This window comes from Dipteris shenzhenensis, chromosome 25 (genome assembly GCF_047967505.1).
Source record: "Dipteris shenzhenensis isolate YYH24624 ecotype China chromosome 25, Dip_SZ_1.0, whole genome shotgun sequence".
Taxonomy (NCBI): Eukaryota; Viridiplantae; Streptophyta; class Polypodiopsida; order Gleicheniales; family Dipteridaceae; genus Dipteris; species Dipteris shenzhenensis.
The window spans coordinates 5,426,998-5,454,062 of record NC_141620.1 but is presented as its reverse complement, the minus strand read 5'-3'; the positions used below and the strand labels follow the sequence as shown (position 1 = coordinate 5,454,062).

Below are 27,065 nucleotides of genomic sequence, written 5' to 3'. Positions count from 1 at the left end.
AGATTGCACCACATGGCACATTGCCTCCATCCCTTTCATGACTTTAGCAAAGACCTCTACCCCTTAGAGGTTTTTTAATTCATCAAAAGCTAAAAAGGAGGAGAATGGCAAGCTGTGGTTGAGCGCAAGGAGAGGAGGGAGGAAAGGGGGGCTGAGGGAGAGGAGTGTGGGAAGGGGGCTGAGGGAAGGACTGTGGGAAGGGGGCTGAGGAAGAGGACGAGCGAGCGGAGAAAAATTAAAGCGATTAAGAAGGATTAATTCGCAAAAGCTGAGGGGTGGGGGAGGGAGCAGGCGATTAATTATTAGGTTTTAGTAGGAGATGCGATTAGCCATAGATAAACATAGGTTAAATAAGCCTCCATGCACCAAAACTGGGTTGAAATAGGAGACGTGAAGAAAAGGAAAAAATTTAATAAGATGTCTTGAACTGTGTAATGTATAAGAAAAAAATTTCTTATGGTTTGCCTTTGTTTCAAACTTCTGTACACAGTAGCTCAAGGGTTACATACACGTTTGCAGCCTCCATACCAATGTAATTAGACATAATACACTTGTCCAATGTTGAAAACACTTTCATGTGGGATATTTAACGTTGCACTGTTCTCCCGACAGATTCTGCGCAAGAAAGCGTACAAGTAATCGACTGCAAATTTTTTTAGCACGTTCGAGTCTCGCTTTGCCCTCACAATGACATCCCCAAGAATGTGGACAGCACCAGCCTCTCTAGCTTCACGTAATCTCTTCAAATCCTCTCCTGTCTCAAAATCTTCCAGTGCAAAGCTGACGTGTCTTGGTTGAGATGGCACCATTTCCGTTGCCCTCTCAGAAATACTAGAATCAACGGAAGATCCTTGCATGAATAGAGTATCTGAAGGGTTTTCGAAGACTTCAGAGTATTGGGATGGGTCAACAGAGTTCCCTTCAGACACAGAGGTGCCCTCCACAGATGCATTTTCTTGTATATGATAAGCAAGATGCTTTAACAGATTGTCCTCAAATGCATCGTCTTTCTTGTGCAGATCCTTGTATCCATATCTTGCAACACAGCGATACAAGGAGAGATCTTTTGGGCCTATTCGCTTTATGAGGAATCTTTCATCCGAAGGAACTGTATTTACAGGAAGGTACTTGATGCAAACAAAGATCACTATTGAATGTATGGCAGGTAAATGAGTCATGAAATGAGAGAAGATTGCTGGGACTCCATGTGCCAATTCTGTATAAATAAATCCAATTCCAGGGACCCTCACAAGTCCAAGGCTGGGACCTAGACCTAAGATCCATCCCATTGACACCTTGTTTTGCATTTCGAATTCATACCTTTTCAAGGTTCCATAATGCCATACATACATAACAAGTAGAAAGACAGCAGCAATGGCTAAAGGAGCCCAGCCACCCTGATCAAATTTGAAGAGCATGGAAGAGAAAAATACTAACTCCACGAAAAGATAGAAAGCAGCAAATATGAAAATGAGTAAGACTTTTGTCCGCCAAACAAGGAGCATGACAAGAGTCATGAGAATGGTTGTTACAAGCATCAAAGCCACCACAGCGATCCCTGCACAAAGAATCAACTTCCACTTACTAATTAATCCTGAGAAAGAATGAATTAAAAATATGAATAACCAAGTCATGTCACAGAACTGACCATAAGCATGTCCAATTTGAACCGTTCTTTTAAAACCAGCAGTGATGACAATGCACAGGACCATCAAAATCCAGTTAATTTCCGGGATGTAAATCTGTCCAAGGAACTTATTTGACGTATGAACCACCTTCACCCTGGGAAAGCAACCAAGTGCAACTGATTGCTTGATTATAGAGAAGGTAGCTGAAATGGTTGCCTGACTTGCAATAATAGCAGCAATTGTTGCAACCACAAACATTGGCCAATAAATAGAACCTGTGAATCCATTGACAAAATGATAGGTTGGAAACTTTTTTCATTATGATCCTAGCAAAATTTTAACATGATCATGACTGAAATCATCTTTGAAGAGCCATAAGTGATGAAACGGCATAATAAATGACAACCATGTTATTACCAGGGATTGACTTGTAGAAAGCCTGATCAACATGATCAGGGAACTTTGAGAGATAAGCAGCCTGACCCACATATGAAGCGAGCAAACATGGGAACACCAAAGAGGCAAATGCAATCTAGAACAAGAGAATAAATTAGTCCAGTATGAAAAAATGTGCACCACCATGGCCTCCATACCAGGCCACATGTATCTATTGTACTTTTACTAGACTCTTTCCATATTAATACCATACCCGGAAAGAGACCACAAGAAAGAAGGGAAGACCTGCATCCGTAATACAGAGGAAGCAATCTGTCTATAAGAATAGGAGAGAGGGAGAGGAAAATTTTTACTTCATAGCACAAGCCCTAGAAGAATACGAAGGGATTGAACCCACACGTGCGCGCACAAAAAACAATGAACTAACCAGTCTGCCTACAGGTGGCTTCTGAGAAACCCATAAATCAAGCACTGTTACACCTCATCTCCAAAATTTGACCGTTAAAACAAATAAAAAAACACACCTCGTCTCAAAAAACTCTTATACCTCATAAAGGAAGACTTATTGAATGTCTACATACCCTTTTGTCCTGCTATTATTCCTCCATCTCCCTGTTCCCACTTCTAATTACGTGAGCTCAGCCTCGACCTGCATCTTACTTGCATTTGGCTTGCAGGCATATCTTTATGAAGACAGCTTTTTTCTACATATACAAGCATGGCCGAGCTCCTCTGTAAGATGAATTTTCTTTCTACTCACATCTGCACTACAACTTCCAATCAGACGTCTGGTGAACACTAAACCTCATTGTGGCCACCTACCTGGATATAAATGTCACATTTTATTTAGGCCTTGCATATTTTCATGTGAAACATTCCTACTGTGCCAAAAAGAGCAGTGGATGATTTTCATTACCATCAGCTTGTCTACTAAAATCCTTTTCAGCTGAGAGAAAGAAAGAGAGAGAGCTTACATGGAAGCATGCTGAGGTTAATACAGCATGAATTCCCTAAGTACTCGAGTTCAGGTTAAATGTGACATAATGACCTTCACATATCATGGAATGCTTAGTCTCTAACCTCATTGCCATTACTAATAACCAAACCAAAGCAAACTACAGTCAGAGGAATCTTCTTCCCAACTCTCAGAAGTTTAAGATGCTTCCTTTTCAGTTATAAATATCAAGTAATTGGTGCCTTTTGAAAGACATCCATTGGAAGGAGAGTTTGAGAAATAATACCAACAGATGGTCAATTTTCTACTATACATTGGCCATGGAATCTAAGATCAAGTCATTAACAACATATTGTTTAATGTTACGCTCTAGCCGAGGTAGCATGACCTCGCAAGAATCAGTCGACATTTCCCTTAAAGGATCTATCTTTGTAATATATTTGTTTGCGCTTCATGTAAATGATCGGGAGGGAATTAATGTCAAGGTCCTAGGTGAGGGCTGATAGCACCAGACTAGGTAGATCTAAGGCTAAGGGCCTAATGCAAAGATTGTGCCTAGGGGCAAAGGATTTAATGCATCCCAAGAGAGGGGTTAAATGTTGCATTAGGAAGGCCCTATATGGATGACATGTGGCATCTAGATCTATCTAGGGAATTGGGGCTTGTTGAGGCTAGAGTGAGAAGAGAAGGAAATTATTCACGTATGATTTTGAACGGAGAATCTCTGTCTGCTTGTTAGCCTCAGCAAGATTTGGCTGGGAGGTAATTCATGGTGCTGCTCCCGTGATACGAAGTAGAGATTAGATAAGAGTGTCTTACAATTTGGTATCAGAGCACATGGAAGAGATCAAGGGATGGACGAAAGATCAGAGCCCAGGCTAGGCGCGGGATATGTGACGGGTAGAAGAACGGGACTGTTCATGGGTTTGACGGAGGGGTCAGGCTAGGCGCGGGATATGTGACGGGTAGAAGAACGGGACTGTTCATGGGTTTGACGGAGGGGTTTGATCGACGCTGGCCTACACAAACGGCGTCGAATTGAAAGACCTGCGATACCTTTGAGACAGAATGAAGACCTTCGAGGTGTTACGTGGCTGACTGGTCCGAAGTAGATATCGACCTGCTTCCCTGGCGGACTTACAGTCAGAGCCCTCCAAGGCTACGCAGACAGCTTGTAGGCTCAGATAGGTGGCGAGGCTACGGGCTGACCTCAAAGAAGCTGCTGACGATGCCCGTGATTGATGGCGCTCCCGTAAGGCAAGGAATTCGATCATTCACGTGATCGACAACAGGCCTGGAGCGTAGCTGGAAGGATAGAACTGGATCGTCGACGGAACTGAGCGTCAAATCGATTGGCGCCGGCCTACGCAAGCTGGTCGTAGAGCGTAGGAGCGGGACACGCAGGCGTCTGAGCTGTTGCTGGAGGGAAAGGTTCCTGTAAGGCCCTTCGACATTGGTACTTTGTGATTGACGCAGATCAATAGAAAGCCCAAGGGAAGGTGTTGGAACGGATAGCAGCAGCTCGTGAGCGGGAGACCAATTGGCCCGAATAACTCGACGGACAAATTGGACGAACGGCGATGCAGAACAGGCTGGTGGCCCGCAGCCTGTACATCAACTGTGACTGCAGATTGGTTGCAGGAGTACGACAGATTGTTGACTGGAATTGCATGGAACCAAAAGGGAGCTCGGCTGTTCGTTGATGACCCGGGAGCTCTCTTCGACCTCCATTAGTTTCATGTTGTTTTTTTTCTCCTTGATTTAGTCGGGTGATGCTCTATTTTCATAGATGGGATCTTGAGAGTAATCACCCTGCATGAGACTTTAATGTTGTAGCAGGGACAGCATATGCCTGTGTGCTTCAGTCAGAGCCAGTTTGCAGGAATTTCCCTAGTATAGGGAAAAGCGCCATCTAAGATATATGCCTGTATTAAATAATTAGTGTGAATGTGGGACTGCAGGAATTCCCTAGTATAGGGAATTGAGTCAGACTGTTAGTACACTGAATTGTGTCAGCTTGTAAATACAGCTTTCTAGTGGTGTTTAATTTATTTATTTTTAAAAAAAAAACCCAAACCAAAACAAACCAAAACAGAACAAAACACCCATTGAACTGAATGGAAGAAGAAGAAGGAGCTTCCAGGAGGGACCCTGGTGAATCAGGAGTCCGGCCGACCCAGCAGGTGTCGCACCCAGTAGCTCATACTTTATCTGGCAGGATTGCATTGCTGGAGGATGCCTTGCAACAGTTGTTAGCACAGCAATTACACGCCAATGTAGGGCAGTCCGAACTTAGGAGAGCGATACACAGTATGTCTGCCAGACCTTCTCGAGAGGAGAAGGGAAAGGCTCCAATAATGGAACCGGAGTCTAGTGTCCATACGGTTGAGCCTAGGAAGGCTAAAGTGCCAAATATTGCCAATTACAGATTGGAAAAGTATTCTGGTCGGATGAACGACCGTAGCTCCGATGTCATTGAGACCTGGTTACACAAATGGGACGAGGCGTTCGCCATTTGTGAAATCAGAAATGACATCAAGAAGATCCGTGAGGCCACCCACATGTTTAGTGAGGTAGCGGATCGGTGGTGGATTAAACAACAAAAAGATGGTGTAGCATCCACTACCTGGGAGGGGTTTAAAAGAGAGTTCAGGAAACACTTCTTACCTCCTAACGAAGCATCCTGAGCATGGGATCAATATAGGAACCTTCGTCAGAGAAATTTATCAGTGGCAGAATACACTGATAAGTTTCGAGAGAGTGTAATGAAGGTTGACGAACCCCTGCCTCAATCAATCCAAATGAAAGATTTCATATTTGGATTGAATGATCGAATAAAAATGGAAGTTCGAGCTAAGTACGCGAGCACGCTGGATGATGCAATAGCTTTAGCCCTGAACTATGAGGATGCCAAGGGCAGCAAGCCAAGTGGGTTTGAGGTCGGAACCCAGTATGGGTATCCGAAGAAATCTGGGTTTAAGAAGAAGTGGACTAGTAGAGGGAGTGGTTCTCAGCCGAGTGGTCAAGCCAAGTAGGCGAAACCGGCTGAAACTCCTAAACCAAGTACCATTATTGGAGTGAAAAGGAAAGTAACCCCAATGGCAGCCCGGGCTTGGTCTAAGTCTCCCTTGAACCCAGAACAAAGGGAAAAAGCGAGGAGAGAAGGCTTATGTTTTGGTTGCCTTCAGCCTCATCAGTGGAAGGATTGTCCACGTAACAAAGATCGTCGGATGGCTGAGATGGTGATCTCATAGTGCGACGTGGAGATGGAGGGAAGTCCCAGAGCAGAAGAGATGCAGATTCAGCTAGCAGGATCTTCTCAGAGGTTAGTACCTTGTTTGTTATGTGTGTCTGTTGCTAAGTTAGTGACGAGTGCACCTGATAACATCCTATCTAAGCCCGCAGCAACGGGGTATACGGCCTTTAATGATACGGAGTTAATTAAAATGAAAGGGCAAGTGACCAATCATGATGTCATTGTGTTGTTTGACTCGGCGTCAACTCACAATGTGATTAACTCCAAGCTCGTGAAGAGGCTGAAATTAAAGACAAGTCCATCTGACTATGCGTATACAGTCACGATGGCAGATGGAAGTTCAACTGAAGTATGGGACCAAAGGGTTACCCAGTTGGAGCTTCGGATTCAGAACTATGCTGAGAAGCTTTATTTTGAAATGACCAAGCTTGCTCATGCAGATATAGCCCTGGGTATGGCGTGGCATTCTAGGAAGAATCCAGCCATTGATTGGAAAAAGCACGTATATCAATTCAAGATGAATGATGTGCTTTAGGTCTTATGAGGTGAGAAAGATATACCTCAGGGACCGTTGGTTTCCGTGATGGAAATCCGAAAAGCTCAAGTAGAGTTTTTATTCCTTTGCACAGCATCGGTAGAGCCGGTTGATGATTCTTTGGCTAGCATTGATGTTACGCAAAGTGGTGAGATGGCCAAGCTGGCTAATCTTATAATAGAGGAGTTCTCTGAATGTTTTAGGAATGAACTACCTTATGGGTTACCTCCAGAGCGGAAAGTTCAACATAAGATTAAACTAATCCCAGGGGCAGAACCTGTAAATAGACCTCCCTATAGAATGAGTTTTACTAAAGAGGCGGAGGTGCGTAGACAACTGGAAGAATACCTCAAGTTGGGGCAGATTCAACCAAGTTTCTCACCTTTTGCTTCCCCAGTGATATTAAAGAAGAAAAAGGATGATACGTTTCGCCTCTGTATAGATTACAGAGCATTGAACAATATCACTGTTAAGCATAGGTATCCGATGGCTCGGATTGATGATTTGCTAGATGCATTACATGGAGCCGTGGTTTTCAGCAAGATAGATCTTAAGTGTGGCTACCATCAAATCCGGATTAGAGCTGAGGATGTGCATAAAACCGCTTTCAGAAGCAGGTTTGGTCATTATGAGTTTTTGGTAATGCCCTTCGGACTTACCAATGCTCCAGCGACCTTCGTCATGCTTATGAACGATTTACTACGTCCGTATATCGGAAAGTTCGTAGTACATTTAATTGACGATATCCTGATATTCAGTAAAAGTATTACTGAGCATCGTGAACACTTAAGAGTAGTGTTCAGTACTTTGAGGAAAGTCAGTCTTTATGTAAATAAAAAGAAAACTATACTGTGTATGGTTAGGCTTGAATATTTAGGGTTCATAATTACTCCACAGGGGGTAGAAATGGATCCGAAGAAAGTCGCTGCGATACTAACTTGGCCGATCCCTCAGAGTCTGACCGCGTGTTGCGATCATTCTTGGGATTTGTCCAGTTTTATAGAAGGCATATCAAGGGATATTCCGGAATAGTATCGCCATTGACTGATCTGACCTCAGATAAAGTACCTTTTATATGGGGACAGAATCAACAAGAAAGTTTTAACACCATAAAACAAGCTGTGGTCACAGGACCGGTGTTAAAAATAGTTGATCCCCAGAAACCGTTGTTCCCAGAAACCGATGCAAGTGGCATTGCGGTAGGAGCACTTCTCCTTCAAGAGGGAAGGCCAGTAGCCTTTGAAAGCAAGAAGCTTTCTCCCTCTCAAAGGAATTGGCCAACTCATGAATTAGAGTTGTATGCAGTTATCCATGCTTTGAAAACATGGAGGCATTATTTGTATGGTTCAGAGTTTTATGTGGATGTAGATCATGATACTCTGAAACATTTTTGTAAATAGCCTGACTTGAGGGGCCGCCAAGCTAGGTGGGCAGAGCTCATGCAGGAGTTTAATTTAACGATTCGGTACCGAAGAGGAAAGGATAATAAGGTAGCTGATGCGTTGTCTCGCATTATGAACAACCTGAGTTTCACGGTATTAGAGAGTGCTCTAATGACCGAGATTAGAGAAACTCAAAAGGTGGACGAGTTTGTCCAGAGCTTATGGCCTAAGGCTCATGTGTTAAAGCCCGGGAAAAATGAAAAGGATGACCTGGCATCCAAAAAAGGCCAAACTTATGCAAGATATACCATAAGGGATGGTATGCTAGTTAGAAATGGCAAGGTTGTAGTACCTGGTCAGAATGATCTCAGGCAGAGAGTCATTCGACAGTGTTATGATAGCCCGTGTGCGGGACATCCAAGAGTCGAGAAGACATATGATCTCGTGAAGCGAGATTTCTTTTGGCCAAAGATGAAAAAGCATATTCATGAATATGTGACACGGTGTTTCTTGTGTCAGGTAAGCAAGGCCGAGCGGGTGAAGCCACCCGGACTTTTATAGCCCTTGGAAGTACCACTAAGTAAGTGGGAGAGCATTTCCATGGACTTTATTGTAGGGCTGCCTACAACACAAGGAGGGTATGATTCTATCCTTGTGATGGTTGACCGTCTAACCAAGATGGCTCACTTCATTCCGACTAGAGAGTCGGTTAGTGCCCCGCAAGTGGCAGATTTGTTCATCAGACATATATTTCGTCTGCATGGATTGCCTAGATCCATAGTGTCAGACAGAGATGTCAGATTTACCGGTCATTTTTGGACAGCGGTATTTGAGACACTAAGGACTGAGTTGGGAATGAGTAGTGGGGATCATCCTGAGACGGATGGTCAGACGGAGAGAGTCAACCAGACTTTAGAGGATATGCTGAGAGCATATGTGTCATTGAGGCAACATACGTGGGACAAGTGGTTGCCATTGTTAGAGTTTGCCTACAATGATAGAAAACATTCCTCTACCGGGTTCAGTCCGTTTGAGCTGAACTATGGTTATAGACCAGCAAATCCAACTATAGTTGGAGTACCTCAGAAAGTGCCTAGTGCCGCGAACTTTGTAGTTCAGATGCGGGAGATGCTAGCACTTGCGAGAGCTAATATCCGTCAGGCTATGGATAGAGCCAAGGTGTATGTGCGGATGAAAACCGGTCTATAAGAGTATTTAAGGAAGGAGAAAAAGTTTTTCTCAGAGTTCCTTCGCACTCGAAGTCGTTGACTTCAGAAGAGTGTGCTAAGTTATCACCTCGATACTGTGGGCTGTGGTTAATTCTAAAGAGGATAGGCAGTGTAGCCTATAAATTAGAATTGCCATAGGGGTGTAAGGTGCACCCGGTTTTTCATGTTTCGCGCTTAAAGAAATTTTTACATACAGGTGACTCACTAATCGAAGGTGTGGTTTTATTTCAGGAGATAGAGGATATTGCAAGGCGCAAACCAACAAGAATCCTCGACCAAGGAACAATGCAAATACGAAATCAGAAGATACCCACGGTGTTGGTTGCATGGCATGGTCAGCCTCTATCCGAAGCTACCTGGGAATCCGTATACCAGTTGCGGAGAGTGTTCCCAAATTTTATCATCGAGGACGCTGATGTTTGAAGAGGGAAGGAATGTTACGCTCTAGCCGAGGTAGCATGACCTCGCAAGAATCAGTCGACATTTCCCTTAAAGGATCTATCTTTGTAATATATTTGTTTGCGCTTCATGTAAATGATCGGGAGGGAATTAATGTCAAGGTCCTAGGTGAGGGCTGATAGCACCAGACTAGGTAGATCTAAGGCTAAGGGCCTAATGCAAAGATTGTGCCTAGGGGCAAAGGATTTAATGCATCCCAAGAGAGGGGTTAAATGTTGCATTAGGAAGGCCCTATATGGATGACATGTGGCATCTAGATCTATCTAGGGAATTGGGGCTTGTTGAGGTTAGAGTGAGAAGAGAAGGAAATTATTCACGTATGACTTTGAACGGAGAATCTCTGTCTGCTTGTTAGCCTCAGCAAGATTTGGCTGGGAGGTGATTCATGGTGCTGCTCCCGTGATACGAAGTAGAGATTAGATGAGAGTGTCTTACATTTAAACTCAGATTAAAACTGAGCCAAACTTCTATGTAAGATTATCAGATCCTTCTGTTCTTCAATAACCATAATATAGTGCAAAACTGTCTTTTCACCTCCATGCACGTGTATGTCACGTTTTCACGTAGTCTGTAATTACACGCCTTCAAAATTGAGTGATTATTTTGGATGATTTGGATAACAAACGGATATCATGATTGTCTGAACTGGTTATGAAATAAATACCTGAACAGACAACACTGAAAAATGTCCCAAGTCAGCATATAAGGCTTCTGTACCTGCAAAAAAGTTAAGGGACAAAGGCAGCCTCAAACATTAAGGTCCCACAAATTCTGCCCAGCTTTCTGCAAAATTTGTAAATTTTAAACTGCTGCAATTGCCCTACCTGTTATGCTTAGAAAGACCCCTCCGAGGGACACCCAGCCTTTCTTTTTATTGTTGCTGAAGTACCGAATGATATAAACTGGTGAAAATGCCCTTAACACGCTGGGATCATGCTTGAATATATTGTAGAATCCAATAGAACCAATAGAGAGGAACCAGATAAGAACTGCTGGAGCAAAGAACCAACCAACTTTGTCTGTGCCGAACCGCTGAACACTAAATAGGAGTACTAGAATGAGACATGCTATTGCCACCACCAAATCTGTCAAAGAGCAAGAATGGCAAAACCTGTTCATTAAAGCTCGCACGGAACTTGAATTATCTTACAAAAACGACAGCAATTTATGAAAGATGATTGTTTGGAACACTAACCATTGCTCACATGTGGGTTGTTCACCTTGATGCCACCCACAGAGGAAAGAACTACATCATGAAAAAAACAGAGAGATTAAAACCTCAGCATCTCCACAGGTTTCCATTCTAGAATTACTCTCAAGAGCCTCCTTCCTTAGTAAGGTCCAAGTCAGCCATTTTCAGCCTCAGACACCTCCAGCTTCATCCTTTTGGATACTGATTCTTGATAAGAAGAAAAATCATTTTTCTTGCCCAAGTAGCCTTTCAAGCAAAGTTGAGTATATGTACGTTTACTTTACGACTGGTCTTTGTTAGTATCCTGAATTTCCTACAACTATTGTAGGGTAGCAAGATTCTTCGTTTATTCCTGAAGACTTCAAAATTTGCAATTCTCAAATAGCGTGTATATCTATATGTCCACCTCCTAAAGAGATCTGTCAAGTAATCAATCCTGCTATCCAGATCACTGCAAGTTCTCCGCCCTCCTCTCCCCTTCTCCCTTCTGGAATTTTCAAATTTCTCACTTTTTGAGCTGCTTGTTTTGAAGTTTCTCTTTCTTCCCTTCACAAGTTGCTGCATGTTATAACACGAAGCAGAGGTCTTTTCTATATTTTCATCCCCTAAGAGCTCTTTCTGGTTGGTCATTTAGTTTGCACCCAATATGAGCATCTCAATCCCTTGATATTTTTCAAAGTTGACTCAGTTTACTAGTGTGCAGTCCAAGATCTCAGCCTTTTTGTAAAAGGAGAATTTAACACTTTTTAAGAGTCCGGTCTCTCTAGGTTCCTTTCACAGTCTTCTCATACATAATGCTCAGCTTGTAAATTGAGGGCTAGATAGCCCTTTCAAAAAAATTTGAGACATAGTACATACTGCCACATGTCACTTGGGAAATGCATGCTAGAATAGGGTTCTGACTTCAGATCATTACAAAAGGATTAATTACATGTTTTATAAGCGTTTTAGCATTTGCAAGTCTGAGAATTCAATTATGGACTCCTCTCGTGTGTGCTTTATCATTTTAAGAGTTTCGTGTTCTAAGACCCTAACAATTGTACCGCGGCAAGGTTCATTCATACATATGAATCCCTAGTGGGCTGTCTTCTTGCAAAAAGAGCAAGAAGAGCGAATCCCATGGGAAATCTTGTGAGGAGAGTGGAACCCTAGACACTAGAAACTCAATTGCTTGCATTTCCAGCCCTTCTGAAGCCAAAAACCAGCACGGAGAATTGCTTCAACCAGGCTTGCTTGCATTTCCAGCCCTTCTAATGCTGAAAACCAGTATTGCTTCAACCAAGCAGCAGATAGCATGAGGAACGACCAAAGGAGGCTTTGAGGACCATTTCAAACGTCAGGGAGTGAGTCTGCTAGAGAACCAAAAATTGAACGGCACCAGTACTCCATTCGGAAGTTCGCCATGAAGAACATCCATTCAGAAACGGCTGACCTCATCTTGCGACACTAAAAGCAGCAGCCTGAAGAAAATGCAGATCTAGTGCAGGATGTGTGGGCTTTCTGACCACATTATCGCTATGGGGGGAATGGTCTTTCGTATACTACCTAAGATTGCTTTGCCTAAAAATACTTCAGGATTTTCAAGGCTTCGCTTGTCCGTGACAGTGACAATCATTTACAAGATCATCACTAAAATGGTGGTTGATCGAATTAAAGGGTATTTACATGATAGCTTTCATCCCGCTCAATATGGTTTTGTTCCTCGCAGGCATATCACTGATAATATTGCAAATGCCTAAGTTGGAATAGAATATGCCAAATACACTCAGTAGGATGTCTTGTTACTGCAAGTTGACACTGCCAAAGCATTTGACACAATTCAATGGGATTTTATATCACAAATCATGCACGCATTGGGTTTTGGACAAAAATTGCAGCAGATTATTTATTGGCTTTATAGTGACAGCAAAGCCGCTTGCATATTGTCTAGGGATATCTCTAAAGCATGGACTCTCCGCTGTTCAGTTCGTCAGGGCTGTCCAGGGCTGTCCGTTTAGTGCGCTTTTAGATGCCATAGTCATACATATCATGCTTCAATACATGGATCATCTGGTAGCAACTAACATGCTTCATGGCTTGGAAGTTCAAGGATGCAATGCTTTGATTGCTCAAGCATATGTAGATGATTCCTTTTTTCCACCTTAGAATACAGAGCAGGATCTATCTTGCTTGATGCAGGCATTATCTTGATATGATTCAGCTGCCAGTCTTCATGTAAATTTTCAGAAATCTAAGTTGTTGCCATTGCATTCAAAAGACTGGCATAGTCTTTTATGGTTAGGGGAAATTGTTCAACCCACTCACTTGGTTCGTCATCTTGGTTATCCTCTGGATTGGACAAATACTTGTACCAACAAGCTGACTGGATACTTGCAAAACTGAAGAAAAAGCTTGAATATTGGAAGTTGGCAACTTGGCCTCTGCATGTCTGTTGTCCAATCTATTTTGGTGGCTTATATTCAGTTTTACTTGCCTCTGATTATGTTCAGCAAGGCAGATCTTACATTTTTTAAGTCCATTGTTCTAGAAACTTTCTAGCGTTCAAAACGTGGCAAGAAGAGCTTGAGATTGCTCTCGGCACATCTCTGTTCACCAAAGATGCATGGAGGACTGAGTATTCTAAACATTCAAGTCCATATTCTTACCCACAAGGGGAAATGATGTTGCACTTCTTGCAGGGTTCTCAGCCTTGGGCTGCCATGATACGCGATTTGCTTTTACAACACATCACTTCTGCTTTTGGATACTGGCAGCCTACACAATGGGATTTTCTTTTGGGTTGCGTTGATGGCAAGATTGGTCTCAAATATGTTACGGGATTGGAAGCATGTCCTCTCACATTTGAAATGGAATGGTTGGGATTCATTGCAGGGAAGTTCTCTCAGAGCTGAAAGCATACATTGGTCAAAGGCTTTTGCTCTTTGATTGGCATTGCAGGAGCCTAGACGGTCATATTTCCTCAATCCATTCAGTCGCAGATGTCATTCATGATGATGGAACTATCCTTTCTTTTCTTCTAGCTGCTGCAAAATTTGGTCTTGGAATGCATTACCATTTCATGTGGCAAACTATTACTAATATGCTCCAGTCTTTTCAACTGGTTCCGCCATTAGAGCTTGAGGACCATCTTCAGGATTGGACTCTTTCTTCACCAGGGTCATCTTGCCGTCCTTTGAGGTTGTCACATATTACTGTCTCTTCTTTATATAAAGTACTTCTGCCTCCGCCATGGGTTTCTAAATGAATCATCCTGCAAAGTGGTGGCGGAAGAGATTGAGACAGATTTGGAATTCAAAAATTCCCCTCCAACAACAGGTTTTTTTATGGTGAGTTTTACAGGGGGTTCTTTCGTTTGGGCAACTTTTGGCACGCAAAAATATTGCTCCGGCTATTTGCCGTAGATGTTTGGCTCCGCGGGAGTCTGTGCCTCATCTTCTTCGTGGGAGTCTGTGCCTCATCTTCTTTAGCATTGTCCCCATACTTGTGATGTCTTGAGCTTCCTTGGGCAGCGTTTAAGAATTTGCTTTCCTAATGCTACCTTTGGGAAGTTTTTCTGGCTTTTTGGGATTCATACAACCAGACAGGAGTAGTTTGATTTGTTTTTCACTTGGGTTTGTTACTGGGCACTATGGACTCTATGGAAGGACAGAAAACATTGAGTCTTTGGTGATCCTACCTTTTCCACTCTCTTTTTTTAGGCACTCTTTGCAACAATCTCTCTTTGATTATCTGCAAACTCATTATATAGAACATGATGTATACTTGTCATATAGTGAGATTTTATGTTGATGTAATTTGGCATATATCATTTTTTGGGATAGCCAAATTGTAATATAAAGTATCAAAATTTTTACTCAAAAAAGTGTGGTGTGTGTGTGTGTAAAAGACCACCTAGAGAGGTTCAAAAGTATGACCAAGAGATTCTAGCTCTCCTTCTGAAGGAGGATGAGGATGAGGAGAGCACATGGCAAAGTACACAGAAGCTCCGATGTACCATACATACTAACTCGTCTATGAATACACATGATTACACTATTCACCAAGCTAGTGCATATCTATACTCCCATAGGATTCAAAGGGGTCGCAATGCTACATCCAGGGCTAATAATTCTTCCAATGTCTGCGACAACCCAACCCTGGCCCCTTGTTTTCAAGGTCTTTGCTATAACGTTGAGATATATAAAATTTTGAGAGCCTGGTCGAATACAAGCATCTTATTCAAAAGACTACAACTCATTCAACAAAGCAGTGAACTCCTAGCATCAGAGCTTTTTGCTTCCAATTTTCTATTCTCTACTATTTCTTGCATGTATTTATTTGAACCTTCTACCAACCATACTGGGACACATTGAGAAAGATCTAGGTCTATCCTTTCTTTCTCATAACACTTGAAATTTTTTCATTTAGATAAATTGAGGAATCCTCTGCTTGAAGGAGTGGTAGTAAAGTCGATTCTATTGAAATAACTAGAGACACTTATGAAATTTGATATGAAAGCATACAAAGATCAACACTCAGGCCAAGGTTTCCCCTTAATATCCTACGAAAGCACCTTTCCACATTGACATAGGCTACACAATCCAAGGTGAGAAGAATTATAAAGCTAACCTCATCATCTATTCTCCCAGCCCTTTAGGCTCCCCTTGGTTGCTCTAAGCAGCTCCCAAAGACTCTTCCTTCAATCCCATAGAAAGAACCTTGGATTTGAACTTGATGGACAGGCTGGAAACTATGAAAAGCAGATTGCAGAGTGAAAATACATAGTCCACACTCCAGACCAGCCACTAATAGTGAACAGAAATACACCGAAATTTTGAGCATAGAGGTTTCATTTTTAAGAGATCTCTTCAAACAATGCCGTAGATGCTTCAAAGTCATCTAGAATCATGCCTAAATGAATCAAAATTCAGAAGCAGAACAGTCCAAGGTACAAACCGAATCAAAACTGATAAATTTCTGAAGATAATTCACCAAAGATCCACCATAATGCAATTAGGAGAAGCTATTTTGAGTAGAAAAGCAATTTGGAAGCCTTCTGGAGAGAATATGTCCATAGGACATATAAAAAAGGGGCTGTTTTTGAGTGTAGAGGCTGAAGAATCATGTTTCTCCAGCAGGCTGCGAGCTGGATACTCCTCCACTGAGGCTGAAATCGCATAGGCAGCTTAGCAATGAGTAGGAGAGAGTATGGAGAGCAAATTGCTTGAGTGTGACGGCTAGGCAGTAAAGAGGCTTCTGAGCTGAAGCAGGGGCTAGAGCAGCAAGACAAATGTAGGAGGGCTGCAAAGTGTGATAAGGAACCTAAGGGGGTGACAAATGTGAAGTTCGACTCGGTCTTTTTTTTTTTTCCATGAAAAAGACTATTATGAAAAAACCCGCGTGAGCAAGCTCAAAGCGGAAATACATCATGCTGTGCATGAGGAAACCCCCCTGAAATAGGGAGCAGAAAACTCAGAATGAGCTGGAAAGAAACCAAGGTTGAGGTTGAAAGTGCCACCTCAACCTTGCTATAGTCTCAACGAAAAAGGGGGAACCCTTCCATTCCCTAAGGAATATAACCCTCCTGGTTGAGGCTGCCCGATAATAATCCTACATGCTGGCCCAACTGGCCATTAGTGTGTGAACGGTGTCCAAGCAGTGATGCTAGCCAGTATCTCCCAAGCTGTATCCCCATCAGCATGTATTGGTTGATAGCGGGAGATAGGCACATCCTCAAGAGAGCAAGTCTCGACCAGGTGACGTCGAATTGATATGGTCGAAGAAGCACTCCAAGAAGATATGAGGCCCGAGAGCCAAGCCACTTACCCCACGTCATGAAGAAATGAGGAGGAGCAAACTGAGGACCCTAGCAATTCCCATCCAAATGGCTCTCACATGCTTGCAGTCCCATAGACAATTATGAATCGACTCATCAGCAGACGAGCACCTAGGATAAGTGGGGTCTGCCCCAAATCTAGACCTCCACCTCTTCATTGCAATCCCTCCATGAATAGAAAGCCAAAAAAATAGAGTGACCTTTCTATTTCTTCGGGATCTCCAAAGCCTCTGCCAGAAGACCCTCTGCAAACCAGTAGAAACCTGATAACTCTCCCAATCTTGGTACAAGGCGAACCAACCCCTAAGTAAACTGAAATTTTTGAAAAAAGGATACATGCTTTTGTCTGTTACGATAACCCTCTTTGTCATAAGCTTCCTAGTGTTCTCTGGTAAAGCTGGTAAGTTCAAAAGTATAATTGTTTATTTTGTGGTTGCTTCCATCTTCTTCTTTTTTAACCTATCCATCTCATTCCTACCGCTCTTTTCTCTCCTGTAAATTAAAAAATACTTAGCTGCTGCACTGTGTAAAACAGTAAGTACCATCCTTCTTGTGATAAAATAATTGAGTTAAGCTTACGTACCGTCCTTCTTGTGATAAAATAATGACGCCATAGTGGCAGGACTCCTTTCCATCAACTCTCAAACTCAAGGCAGGCTCCACTAGGGAAGAATTGTTGTTTTAGTAGGAACAAAACTGGGCCTAATGGCATGGGGATCTCAAGTGGACCCAAAATGGTACCTTGCTTTCTCGTTTCCCTACTTGTTTGTCTTGTGCATTTCTTTTGTAAAAAATCAATGATAATGTAATAAATACTTATAATTAATAAATTCCCTACCCCCCCCCCCCTCTCTCTCTCTCTCTCTCTCTCTCTCTCTCTCTTTGTTTGGCCTCTACATAGACGAGTTCGAGAGTTTTATCGGAACACTCGCAGCCTCCTTGATTCAAATTCTCCTACGCAGACGATGTTGGATGCAATTCATATCTTCTGCCAGACACATGCCTTGAAGGTTAACCTTGGTAAAACCAAGGTCATGATCTTCAACACATCACAAGCCACCATGCATAGAGAGCATTTCCACGCTAGATGGAGTACTAGTGCAGGTTGCTACATCCTATACATACTTGGGGGTTCTTTTCTCCAACCCGATTTTCACGATTCAACGAACGATGCTGATCCAAGTAAGTAGGGGTACAATGCACTTGCTAGACTGGAGCAACAATGCTTTCACAAGATCCCCCGACCAAGTCTCTTCTCTTTGACTCCTTGGTCCGCCTAACGGGCATGTATGGCAACCCTTGTTTGGGGCCTGACCTATCAAAGGCAGATTGGGCTCGAGTGGAGAGGCTTTAGGTCCTCTTGCCTTCATAAATGATCTGAAGTAAGCCATTAGTCCTGCATCACATAGTTCTAGCTGAGTTGGGAGCATCCCCATAACAGCTTGACGCAGCAGCATTCTAGGACCTTGGTTATCACATACCTCTACCAAGTCAAGGATTATGGCTCTTATACCTCAGGCCGTAGGTTACCATGGTTGGCCCTATCTTCATCCATGACTTTGGAAGTTGAGGGAGATTAGAGGTGTTGGTATGCACATACATGCAATGGTTTGAGAGTCTGGGACTCCACATGGACAAATGACTCCCATTTCAGTATAACATTGAGCCTCGCTCACATATCACTAGGTCAACTAGGTTATCTAGGAAGATCTCTTACAACTACACACATTCAAGACTTGGTTAACACCCAGCAAGCTTCCTGTGAAGCTCAACTTCTATAAAGACTATTGCTTTTGGATTCACATTGACCCACCTGGATATACACAGATCCACCTCCCCATTCCTTAAGGAAATCGATCAACACCGATTACGAATTTAGATTGGATGGGCTGAGGGCATACCTCGAGAGGGTCGGATTTGTACTCTGTGATCGGTAGAAGATTGAGTCACAGGAGCACTTCACTTTAATATGAGATCCGTTGTAATCTAGACCTAATCTAGACCTCTCTCTAATTTAAGTTTCTTTGTAGTGTAGAGTTGATTCTCAAGTAAAATAATTTGATCTTTGCATGTTGTGGTTAGGTTAATTAGACCGGGGAGCTCTGCAAGGAATTGGTTTTAGGAAGCTGTACAAGTCTAAGGAGACTGAAGGCAATTGCTGCTGAGGGAACTCATGTGCAAGTAAACATGTTGATGAAGAATTGGCACGTGTAAATTGTAGATGCAAGCATGAGGAATTTTAGGCTGAAAAGTTAGAGAGAGAGGTTAAAGAGATATAAGCTCTGGTGCCATGTTGAGGGAGTCCCTAGGGAGGGTATGGAAAAGGTGAGTGCACAAGTCTGACTGAGAGAAAACGTCGACACATACCACCTGAATTAGGGTGAGAAAAAGAGTGTGGAAAGAGACGTGAGTGCACGACTTTGAGTGACAGAAAACACCAGCCCTTATTACCTTTACACTAACAAATTAGGATGAGGAAAAGAGTTTAAATACATGTGTCAACGCTCATGATCTTAAAAACAGGCCAGAGTTTGACAAGCAGAGATTCTTCAACCCCAACTACCCTGAATCACAGTGAATACAATCATCCTTTAATATGGCCAAATACCTGATATTGCAGGTGTCAAGATACCATCTCCTATCAGCATGCAAGTACCAACAAAAACCAATATAGCAAGAAGTTGTTGCCGGTATGCCTTCGTTTCCAGCCATCGCATTGTCTTCCCTGCTAATGACTTTCCGTCGGGTTTCGTTCTGCTATATGTTGTCAATGCCTGGTCTGTGGGATGCTGACTGGGGATTGTGTTCACTTTGGCATGCCGGCAGATCAAAGAATACAGTGCAAAAGTCCCTCCTGCATTGCAGTGTGTTCATCGATGGGACCAAAAATTACAAAATACATTCTTAAGTACCGCTATTTCACTTATTTTTGAAACGCTGTTCCATTCTCACAATTTTTCCTGGAAGGGGGTCGATTAAAAAAAAGAAGACCTGAAGAAGCTTAAATTTCAGCTGGAAGAGAAATTATGGCTGTCTTGGTAACGAGGTTCAGAGGAACGATTGATATGTGGCCCCTATGTCTGCCCTTATTCCTAGGCTGTGTGGACGCCGGTGCAAGTGTCTCGGGCATACCTTCTCCGTTGTCGTTGGCTCTCATGACTACAAACGTATACTTGATCAGCGGCACCAGAGTCAACGTGTATATAATGAGAGAAAGGACTCCCATAAGGTTTTCCCTCCCACCGATGCCATTGGGAAATGTGCTGTGATACACATACAAGGGTGAAGTCCCTAGATCTCCGTAAACAACTCCAAGGCTTTGGAATGCAAAGCGCAGAATAATAACGGCTGGCAGGGCCTGTATGCAGATTTCCGATGTCAGAACCAAGCCACCCTGAGCAATGAGCATAGGAGACCCATTGATTCCGGTAATAAAGCAGCTACAACTTAACCATTCTGAGATTCCAAATAAGAATTATCCTTCAATTTTTTTGTGAAGTCGTCCTAGTTGGACCTCTGTGTCTTTAAGCTTTATGGCTCTGTTTGCAAATTACAACAAACAGAAAAATGCTCCAAGTTTCTAACGCCTCCTCACACAATGAAGTTGAAGCAATGAAGAGGCACTTTCGTGCTTTGCCCGAGACCACGACGGTCGACTGCAAGGAAGCAGCTACATACGTGACTGATAATATATGGGTACGGGGAGAGGCAATGGAAGATGAGACAACCTGTGGCGCTTTGATGCCCCGAACACGTCCGGCTTCAGCATCCAAGGACTGGTCGAGCCGCTGATTTATCTCGAACATCCTGCCAGGACCATTGGAATGGGAAGCATCGGTAATCTCCATGAGGCCTCACGAGACTGGCCGTCAGACCAATTTGCAAACCGAAGCTGATATTGGAGGCAGGAAGGTTCTCAAGGATCCAGGGCGGCAAAGTGCCGAATGTTGATTCATGAACAACAAGCGCGGCTACCAGAATGTGAGAATACTCTGTGGTCGTGGAGCGGGACTGAGAAATGCGAGATGGGAGAAGCTTGAGCTGTGTTGTTGTTGTTGGAATGGAGCAGCCTGACTGAACGCGCGCGCGCACGAGAGAGAGAGAGAGAGAGAGATTCTACACAGACGCTCGTATCGGGGAATATTCCATACCCGTTTGCATTATTGATCATCCACCTCGCCCTCCTCCAAATAATAATAATAAAAATAAACTAAGATTCCGCTTTCAATTTTTGACATTTTAAACACGTTGCCTCTTGTCCTTTTCTTTTCGTCCCCACTTTTATCTCCTATATCTTGTCCATCCAACATTGACATACCCACCCCTTGCGAGGAAGCTCCATTGAGTACATCCACGGCGACGTTGCAGCGGACCTAGATTTGCGTGCCAATCCAATCATGTATACTGGCGATGAGAAGGGCACTTGTGCATCAGCATAGATGGACTCGCATAAAGGGCTGCTTCCCTATCTCCATGCAAAAGTTGGAAAGATAATAATAATAGGAACCAATATGTGTGTGTTCACATTTGGTATTCCATGTTCTCATTTCTACTCTAGCTCAAAATTATGGCTGCCATGGTAATAACTTGTTGCATAAGTTCCTCACAATGTAGCCTCTTGAGGTGGGTTGTGAAAGCACTAGGGCAACATGCAAGGCCATAAAAATGTCGTACCAATCTGCATCACCAAAATCCTTGCACTCGCACCAATGTGTGAAGACCTCCTAAAGCCCAAAATTCCTTAAGACACAAGGCTAAGGCTTTACACTCCTTCATAATTTTGGGGTATAAACATATTAGCTTTTAACATATATTCTACACTATTCTCATTTTTCATGTTTTACAACATTCATATTCCTATCAAGAAAAGCATGCCAAAGAGAGGTCAAAGTATAAGCTCCATTAATCATGCCTAAGAGGAGAGGGGAGAAAATGAAATGTATGCTCTTAACACACCTCACCACTTTGAAGATAGCTCAATCATTACAAAGGGCATTGATTTAAATTATCATCCACATGTAAATCGCATAAAGATCAATCTCACCAACATATAAACCCTTTAACTACCCACGTATGTCTTTTGTACAAGCTCGTTTAAGCACTCATCCTCATCACTCCAAAAACATGATGCAATGCAATAGTTGATTTGGGCCATCCGAATTTCATTTTAAAGTAAATAGGCACATTATAAGTCAATCTACTTAATAGAAGTTAAAAGGAGCCTTTGAGATTAATTAATTAGTACACACCACTAAACTGTCCAATAAATCAATAATTAAGAGCATTACACAAAAATAACATTTTCAACAATTTACTTGGCTAATCTAATACATGCATAGTAATGTTTTTTCATTCACATTTCGTATCGCAATCATAGCACACTTGCACATCAAGAGCACTAGCACAAAATGGTATAACATCACGAACACCTACTCCACTATCTTTCGTGGTCACTACAAAAATGTACATTCACAAAAAGAATCTTCTGCAATCGTTCATATGACAAAGACCAATGCTTATTCTCTAGCTTACAAAATGTATCCTTTTCATTCCACTATTGTGGAAGTCATCAGATATTACTTTGCTTATGAAAATATGGACTCTAAAAAGCATCCCAATTCTCCTTTATTTCACCATCAAAGTTTTTAATGTCAAACAATGAATAAAGGGAGACATCATATATTACGGCCTTCCTTAGTATATTTGGTGATGCAAAATATGATCTTATGAAGCCATGATTTTCCAACTTGCACATATTCAATCCAACCTTCTATGCAATATTCAATTCCAACCTTCTATGTTTAGCTTCATCACAACCATGGTAGATAAATATTTATTTTTCATAATTTAAGTACCCTCTCAAAAAAACCCAAGGCTAATTTGATTCTCTTAATAAAAATATCTCTACAAAATAATGAAGTTCATGTTCCAAAAAAGGATCACACAAAGAGAGAGAGAGAGAGAGAGAGAGAGAGATTTTACTCTTAGAAGATTTTAAATGTAAAGCTAACTTTAAAAACATAGCAAGAAATTTCATTTATTTCTCACATACAACTTTGAGAGTTCTACTTAGGCTTTTCTCCATAAATTTATTCACAATTCTATTTGCTTCATACACTTCACATACTTTTTTTAAAAAATTTCATACACTTCACATACAACAATTTATTTGATGGTGTGGCGTTACCTAGTTCACCTTGCATGCTCCCTTTCACATCGCAAAATCATTTAGATGAAGATTTAAAGCAACTTTGTACAATATTATCAAATCATGAGTACATGCCTCTTCCTTTATACAAACATGACATTGCCCTTTGTGCACTTAGTAAGAAGCATTGGACTATAACATGCATGGTTGTGGAGATGTGCTTTTTCTTTTCTTTTCTTCTTTTGATTCACCCACCCATGGTTCCATCGAGGGTTAGCCTACCTAGGACCTATGTTGCATGCAACAAGGCTTGAATGCAAGCAACCATAGGCAGGCACCCTATCGCTTGAGCTACTGATGCTCCGTTGGAGATGTGCATTACTCGTTACATCACATTGTAATACACAGATATAAATAGTTGACAGGCACCATAAATTCCTTTTCTTTAACTACTTGCAAGAGGATCGAATTGACATTCCTATTTAGATGGTTGCTTACAAATTCACATAGAGTCCATTTTTGCAACTAGTGCACATGTCTCCTCATAGTCTGCTTTAAAGTACTATGCAAAACCTTTTGCTACATGCCTCACTTTGTACCTCTCATTCATTCGATTTGGATCTCACCTAACTTTATACACCTATTCATTTACTATTGCTTTTTTTATTTTCTAGCAAATCACACAATTCCCATGTGTAGTTCTTAAGCATCATATCTATTTCTCATCCACATAATAGTTCTCATTAGATGAAAATGGCTTCATTGACTCTAATGTCTCCATTCTATGCATAAGTGAGCGTTATGGCCTGCTTTATTTTTGTGGTTGATGGTTTGGTCTCTTATTTGCCACGAGGACTTCTTCATCTTATTAGGCTTCACAAGTTTGGGGTTCGATGAAACAATAATTCTTGACTGATGAGTGGACTCTTCCATTATGCATCTTCATTAAATATGCCTTCCTCAAAAGGAATGGATTTATTGTTAGTTGGATGATACATGTAAAATTATTTTGCTCAATTATAGCCTACCCCAAAGTATTTTCTTGATTTGATAATTGTATGATGGGAATGCCTCATATGGTGTCGAGCCTTATATGAGCTCTATTGGTAATCTATTCAACAAGGAATTGGTAGTATTATGGCCCCAATAATGTGTCAATAGACACTATTTTTCTAGTGCTTTTGCTAGTGTTCTATTCTTCTATTTTGCTACATTATTCTAATGTGGGGTGTTCATACATGCAAGTTTCTCTTTGATTCCCTTATACTTTCCTAAAAAATTTTAAACATAAGATATCATTTTGATTCTATCAAGTTGATTTTCCCCCATGTTTATGGCCCCAATAATGTGTCAATAGACACTATTTTTCTAGTGCTTTTGCTAGTGTTCTATTCTTCTATTTTGCTACATTATTCTAATGTGGGGTGTTCATACATGCAAGTTTCTCTTTGATTCCCTTATACTTTCCTAAAACATTTTAAACATAAGATATCATTTTGATTCTATCAAGTTGATTTTCCCCCATGTTTATGGCCCCAATAATGTGTCAATAGACACTATTTTTCTAGTGCTTTTGCTAGTGTTCTATTCTTCTATTTTGCTACATTATTCTAATGTGGGGTGTTCATACATGCAAGTTTCTCTTTGATTCCCTTATACTTTCTTTAAAAATTTTAAACATAAGATATCATTTTGATTCTATCAAGTTGATTTTCCCCCATGTTTTTTATTTTTAGAATTTTTGAAACAAAATTAGCTTCTTTATAAATGAAGGAGAACCCAAAATCTCTTTATGAATGTCACATAGTGTAGTGAGCCATTCAAGCTTCTAGTTTGCATGTCCCCATAAGTTTTAGTTTGAGGATCTTATTGTGTTGTTGATAAATCTAGCTCTTGGTTATTTTCCAAAGCAAGGGCCAAATAATACATCATAAAATAAGAATATGTACCACTATCCACATACCATGGACTTGGAAATTTGTTATCATGTCTTGCATCGTGTTCATAATAGTTACATTCTCCTTGGTTATAGCTCTCTTTCAAAATAACACCTTAGGATTATATATATTTGTGCCCTCCCATCCCGTCCATTAGTTTTGAGAGCAAGAATAATGATACGAGTCAAAATCATGATAAAATTTCTTTGTTTCCAAGGAAGATTTTTTGTGAAATTTATTTGAGCATAACCTTGACCATCGAAGAGATCAAGGTTTTATCAAGGGACTTAAGCAAGACTTTTTATATTCTTGTCTTATTTTGTATGTATTTAGATTTTGTTGCCGTGTTTTGTCTCTCAATGGTGTTTAATGACATAGATTGTGGATGATGCACTTCCCTCCATAAACTTATAAGCACAAGGATGTTGAGATATGGTGCCATGAGCACATAGATTAAAGGATAAGGTATGGTATAGGAAAGAATCAAAGTAGCCACCCTAGGATGTGGACTATATGATGTGGAGATGTGGATTGGGGATATCCACAAGGAGAGATGTGGATGAGAGGATCCCACATATGTTGACTATTCAAAGGGCACTCTCTATATAAGAGGCCTATCATGTATTGTTGAAGAGAAGAAATGCACATTCACTCAAGATTCTGTTTATGAGTCCAAGCTAATCTATCTTGGAACCTAATTGACTATGAGGTACATGTCATGAGCATTCTCTTCATCATGTTTCTACACAGGTTCCATCCACCTTAGAGCGCTCCATAGATCCTGAGGTATGCTTGTCATGGTATCAGAGCTTAGGTCTAGTCTCCTAGATCAGTTATAGGCATGCCTTAGGAGCTCATGAGTTCTCCTAGGTTAGTTTTAGTTTTTTAGATGGAGAGTTCCTTCTTGGTTTCTTGATGCTTTTGTAAAGGAGAATTCTTATGAAATTTCCATCTCCCCATTCTGAAAGAGAGCGATTCCTTCATAATCTTCTGAGAGAGAGAGAGAGTTGCCCATTCTATCTTCGTTTCGGATTGGAAAGATCAGGATTCCATTGCTATAAGGTCTCTCATATTCTTTGAGACAGGTTTGAGTTTAGAGAGATACATTAGAGGTCTTCCTCTAGCCATTTTGGGGTTTACTTCCTGGTCTTTTGGTCCTCTACTCCTACAATAGTAGCCCTATCTACAACCTACTGAACACTTCTTGTACCTAGCAGTCATATAGCAACTCTAAAGCTATCCTACGGCTCCTCTATAGTAGCCAGACTCAACTCAAGCAGTGTGGGCTTCAATGCATGTAACAATCCTCTACGCGAGCGAATCTACACCATCCTTCAATGTCTACTAGATAAGAGGATTTACGAACAACCACAAGTAGACTAGCTACTACAAGCAACGAGCACTCAAGCAACAATGCACTCAGATGCTACAGCAATCAACAGTGACTAGCTCGGGACTATAGCAGGACACAACCAGCGTGGACTATAGAGGAACTACATCTCTATGACCTCTTGTGAAATGCATCTCCTTCAAGCGTCACAAAGACATCGAAAATTGATTTTCTCAGTTTGTTCTTCACAGGACCTCGTCCAAACTGAGAGTGAACAAAACTAATCGCCGATCTCCTTTAGTGTTCCCTATAAGCGAAAGAACAAAGACCTGACTACATATCTTTCACTCTATTTGGAACAGTCAACTAGCAAGTGCAAGCAGCCCACATACCAACTACTCCGAAGCTTCCTCCAGCTACTTTCCCACCCAGCTCCCTATGACACTTCTATAATAAGCTCCCACAGAAGGCCTGCGCGTAGCCTGCAGCATCCACGACTTGGACTCCCCAACAGACGACGTCTCTCCAAACGAGCATTTCCATCAACGGGCCTCTAGCATATAAAGCCCTCCACACAATGGGCTACCTCATAGCCTCTAGGCTATCAGCGAGAGCTTCTGCCATAGCTGCTAAGCAATGCCTCCATCGACGATGACTCCAACTACTTGTTGCAGACCCCCGGGTTCTCCACAACCAGTGTCAATAGTCGCCTATCGACCACACGCAACGGCTCATTCATCGACTTTACACTAGCTCTAGCCTCACGTGACTCCCTCCTCTCCTAGCATCCTCCTCACCACATC

At 41.8% G+C, this 27,065-nt stretch overlaps 1 protein-coding gene across 2 annotated transcripts; it reads right to left on the bottom strand.

Moving 5' to 3' along the window:
- Window positions 1-414: 414 nt before the first annotated feature.
- Window positions 415-20,916, bottom strand: LOC147885352 (potassium transporter 11-like). 2 transcript variants are annotated; one of them, XM_087396956.1, is made up of 9 exons: window positions 20,576-20,916; window positions 19,980-20,205; window positions 19,456-19,701; window positions 11,036-11,086; window positions 10,665-10,925; window positions 10,505-10,557; window positions 2,046-2,160; window positions 1,649-1,903; window positions 415-1,558 (listed from the first exon to the last, which is right to left on the bottom strand). In XM_087396956.1, the coding sequence occupies exons 1-9, from the start codon at window positions 20,693-20,695 to the stop codon at window positions 537-539; spliced, it is 2,349 nt and encodes a 782-aa protein (XP_087253082.1). In that variant the 5' UTR covers window positions 20,696-20,916; the 3' UTR covers window positions 415-536. The 2 variants fall into 2 exon arrangements, with proteins under 2 accessions (XP_087253082.1, XP_087253081.1); XM_087396955.1 differs by having other exon boundaries at window positions 415-1,903.
- Between the last annotated feature and the right edge of the window lie 6,149 nt (window positions 20,917-27,065).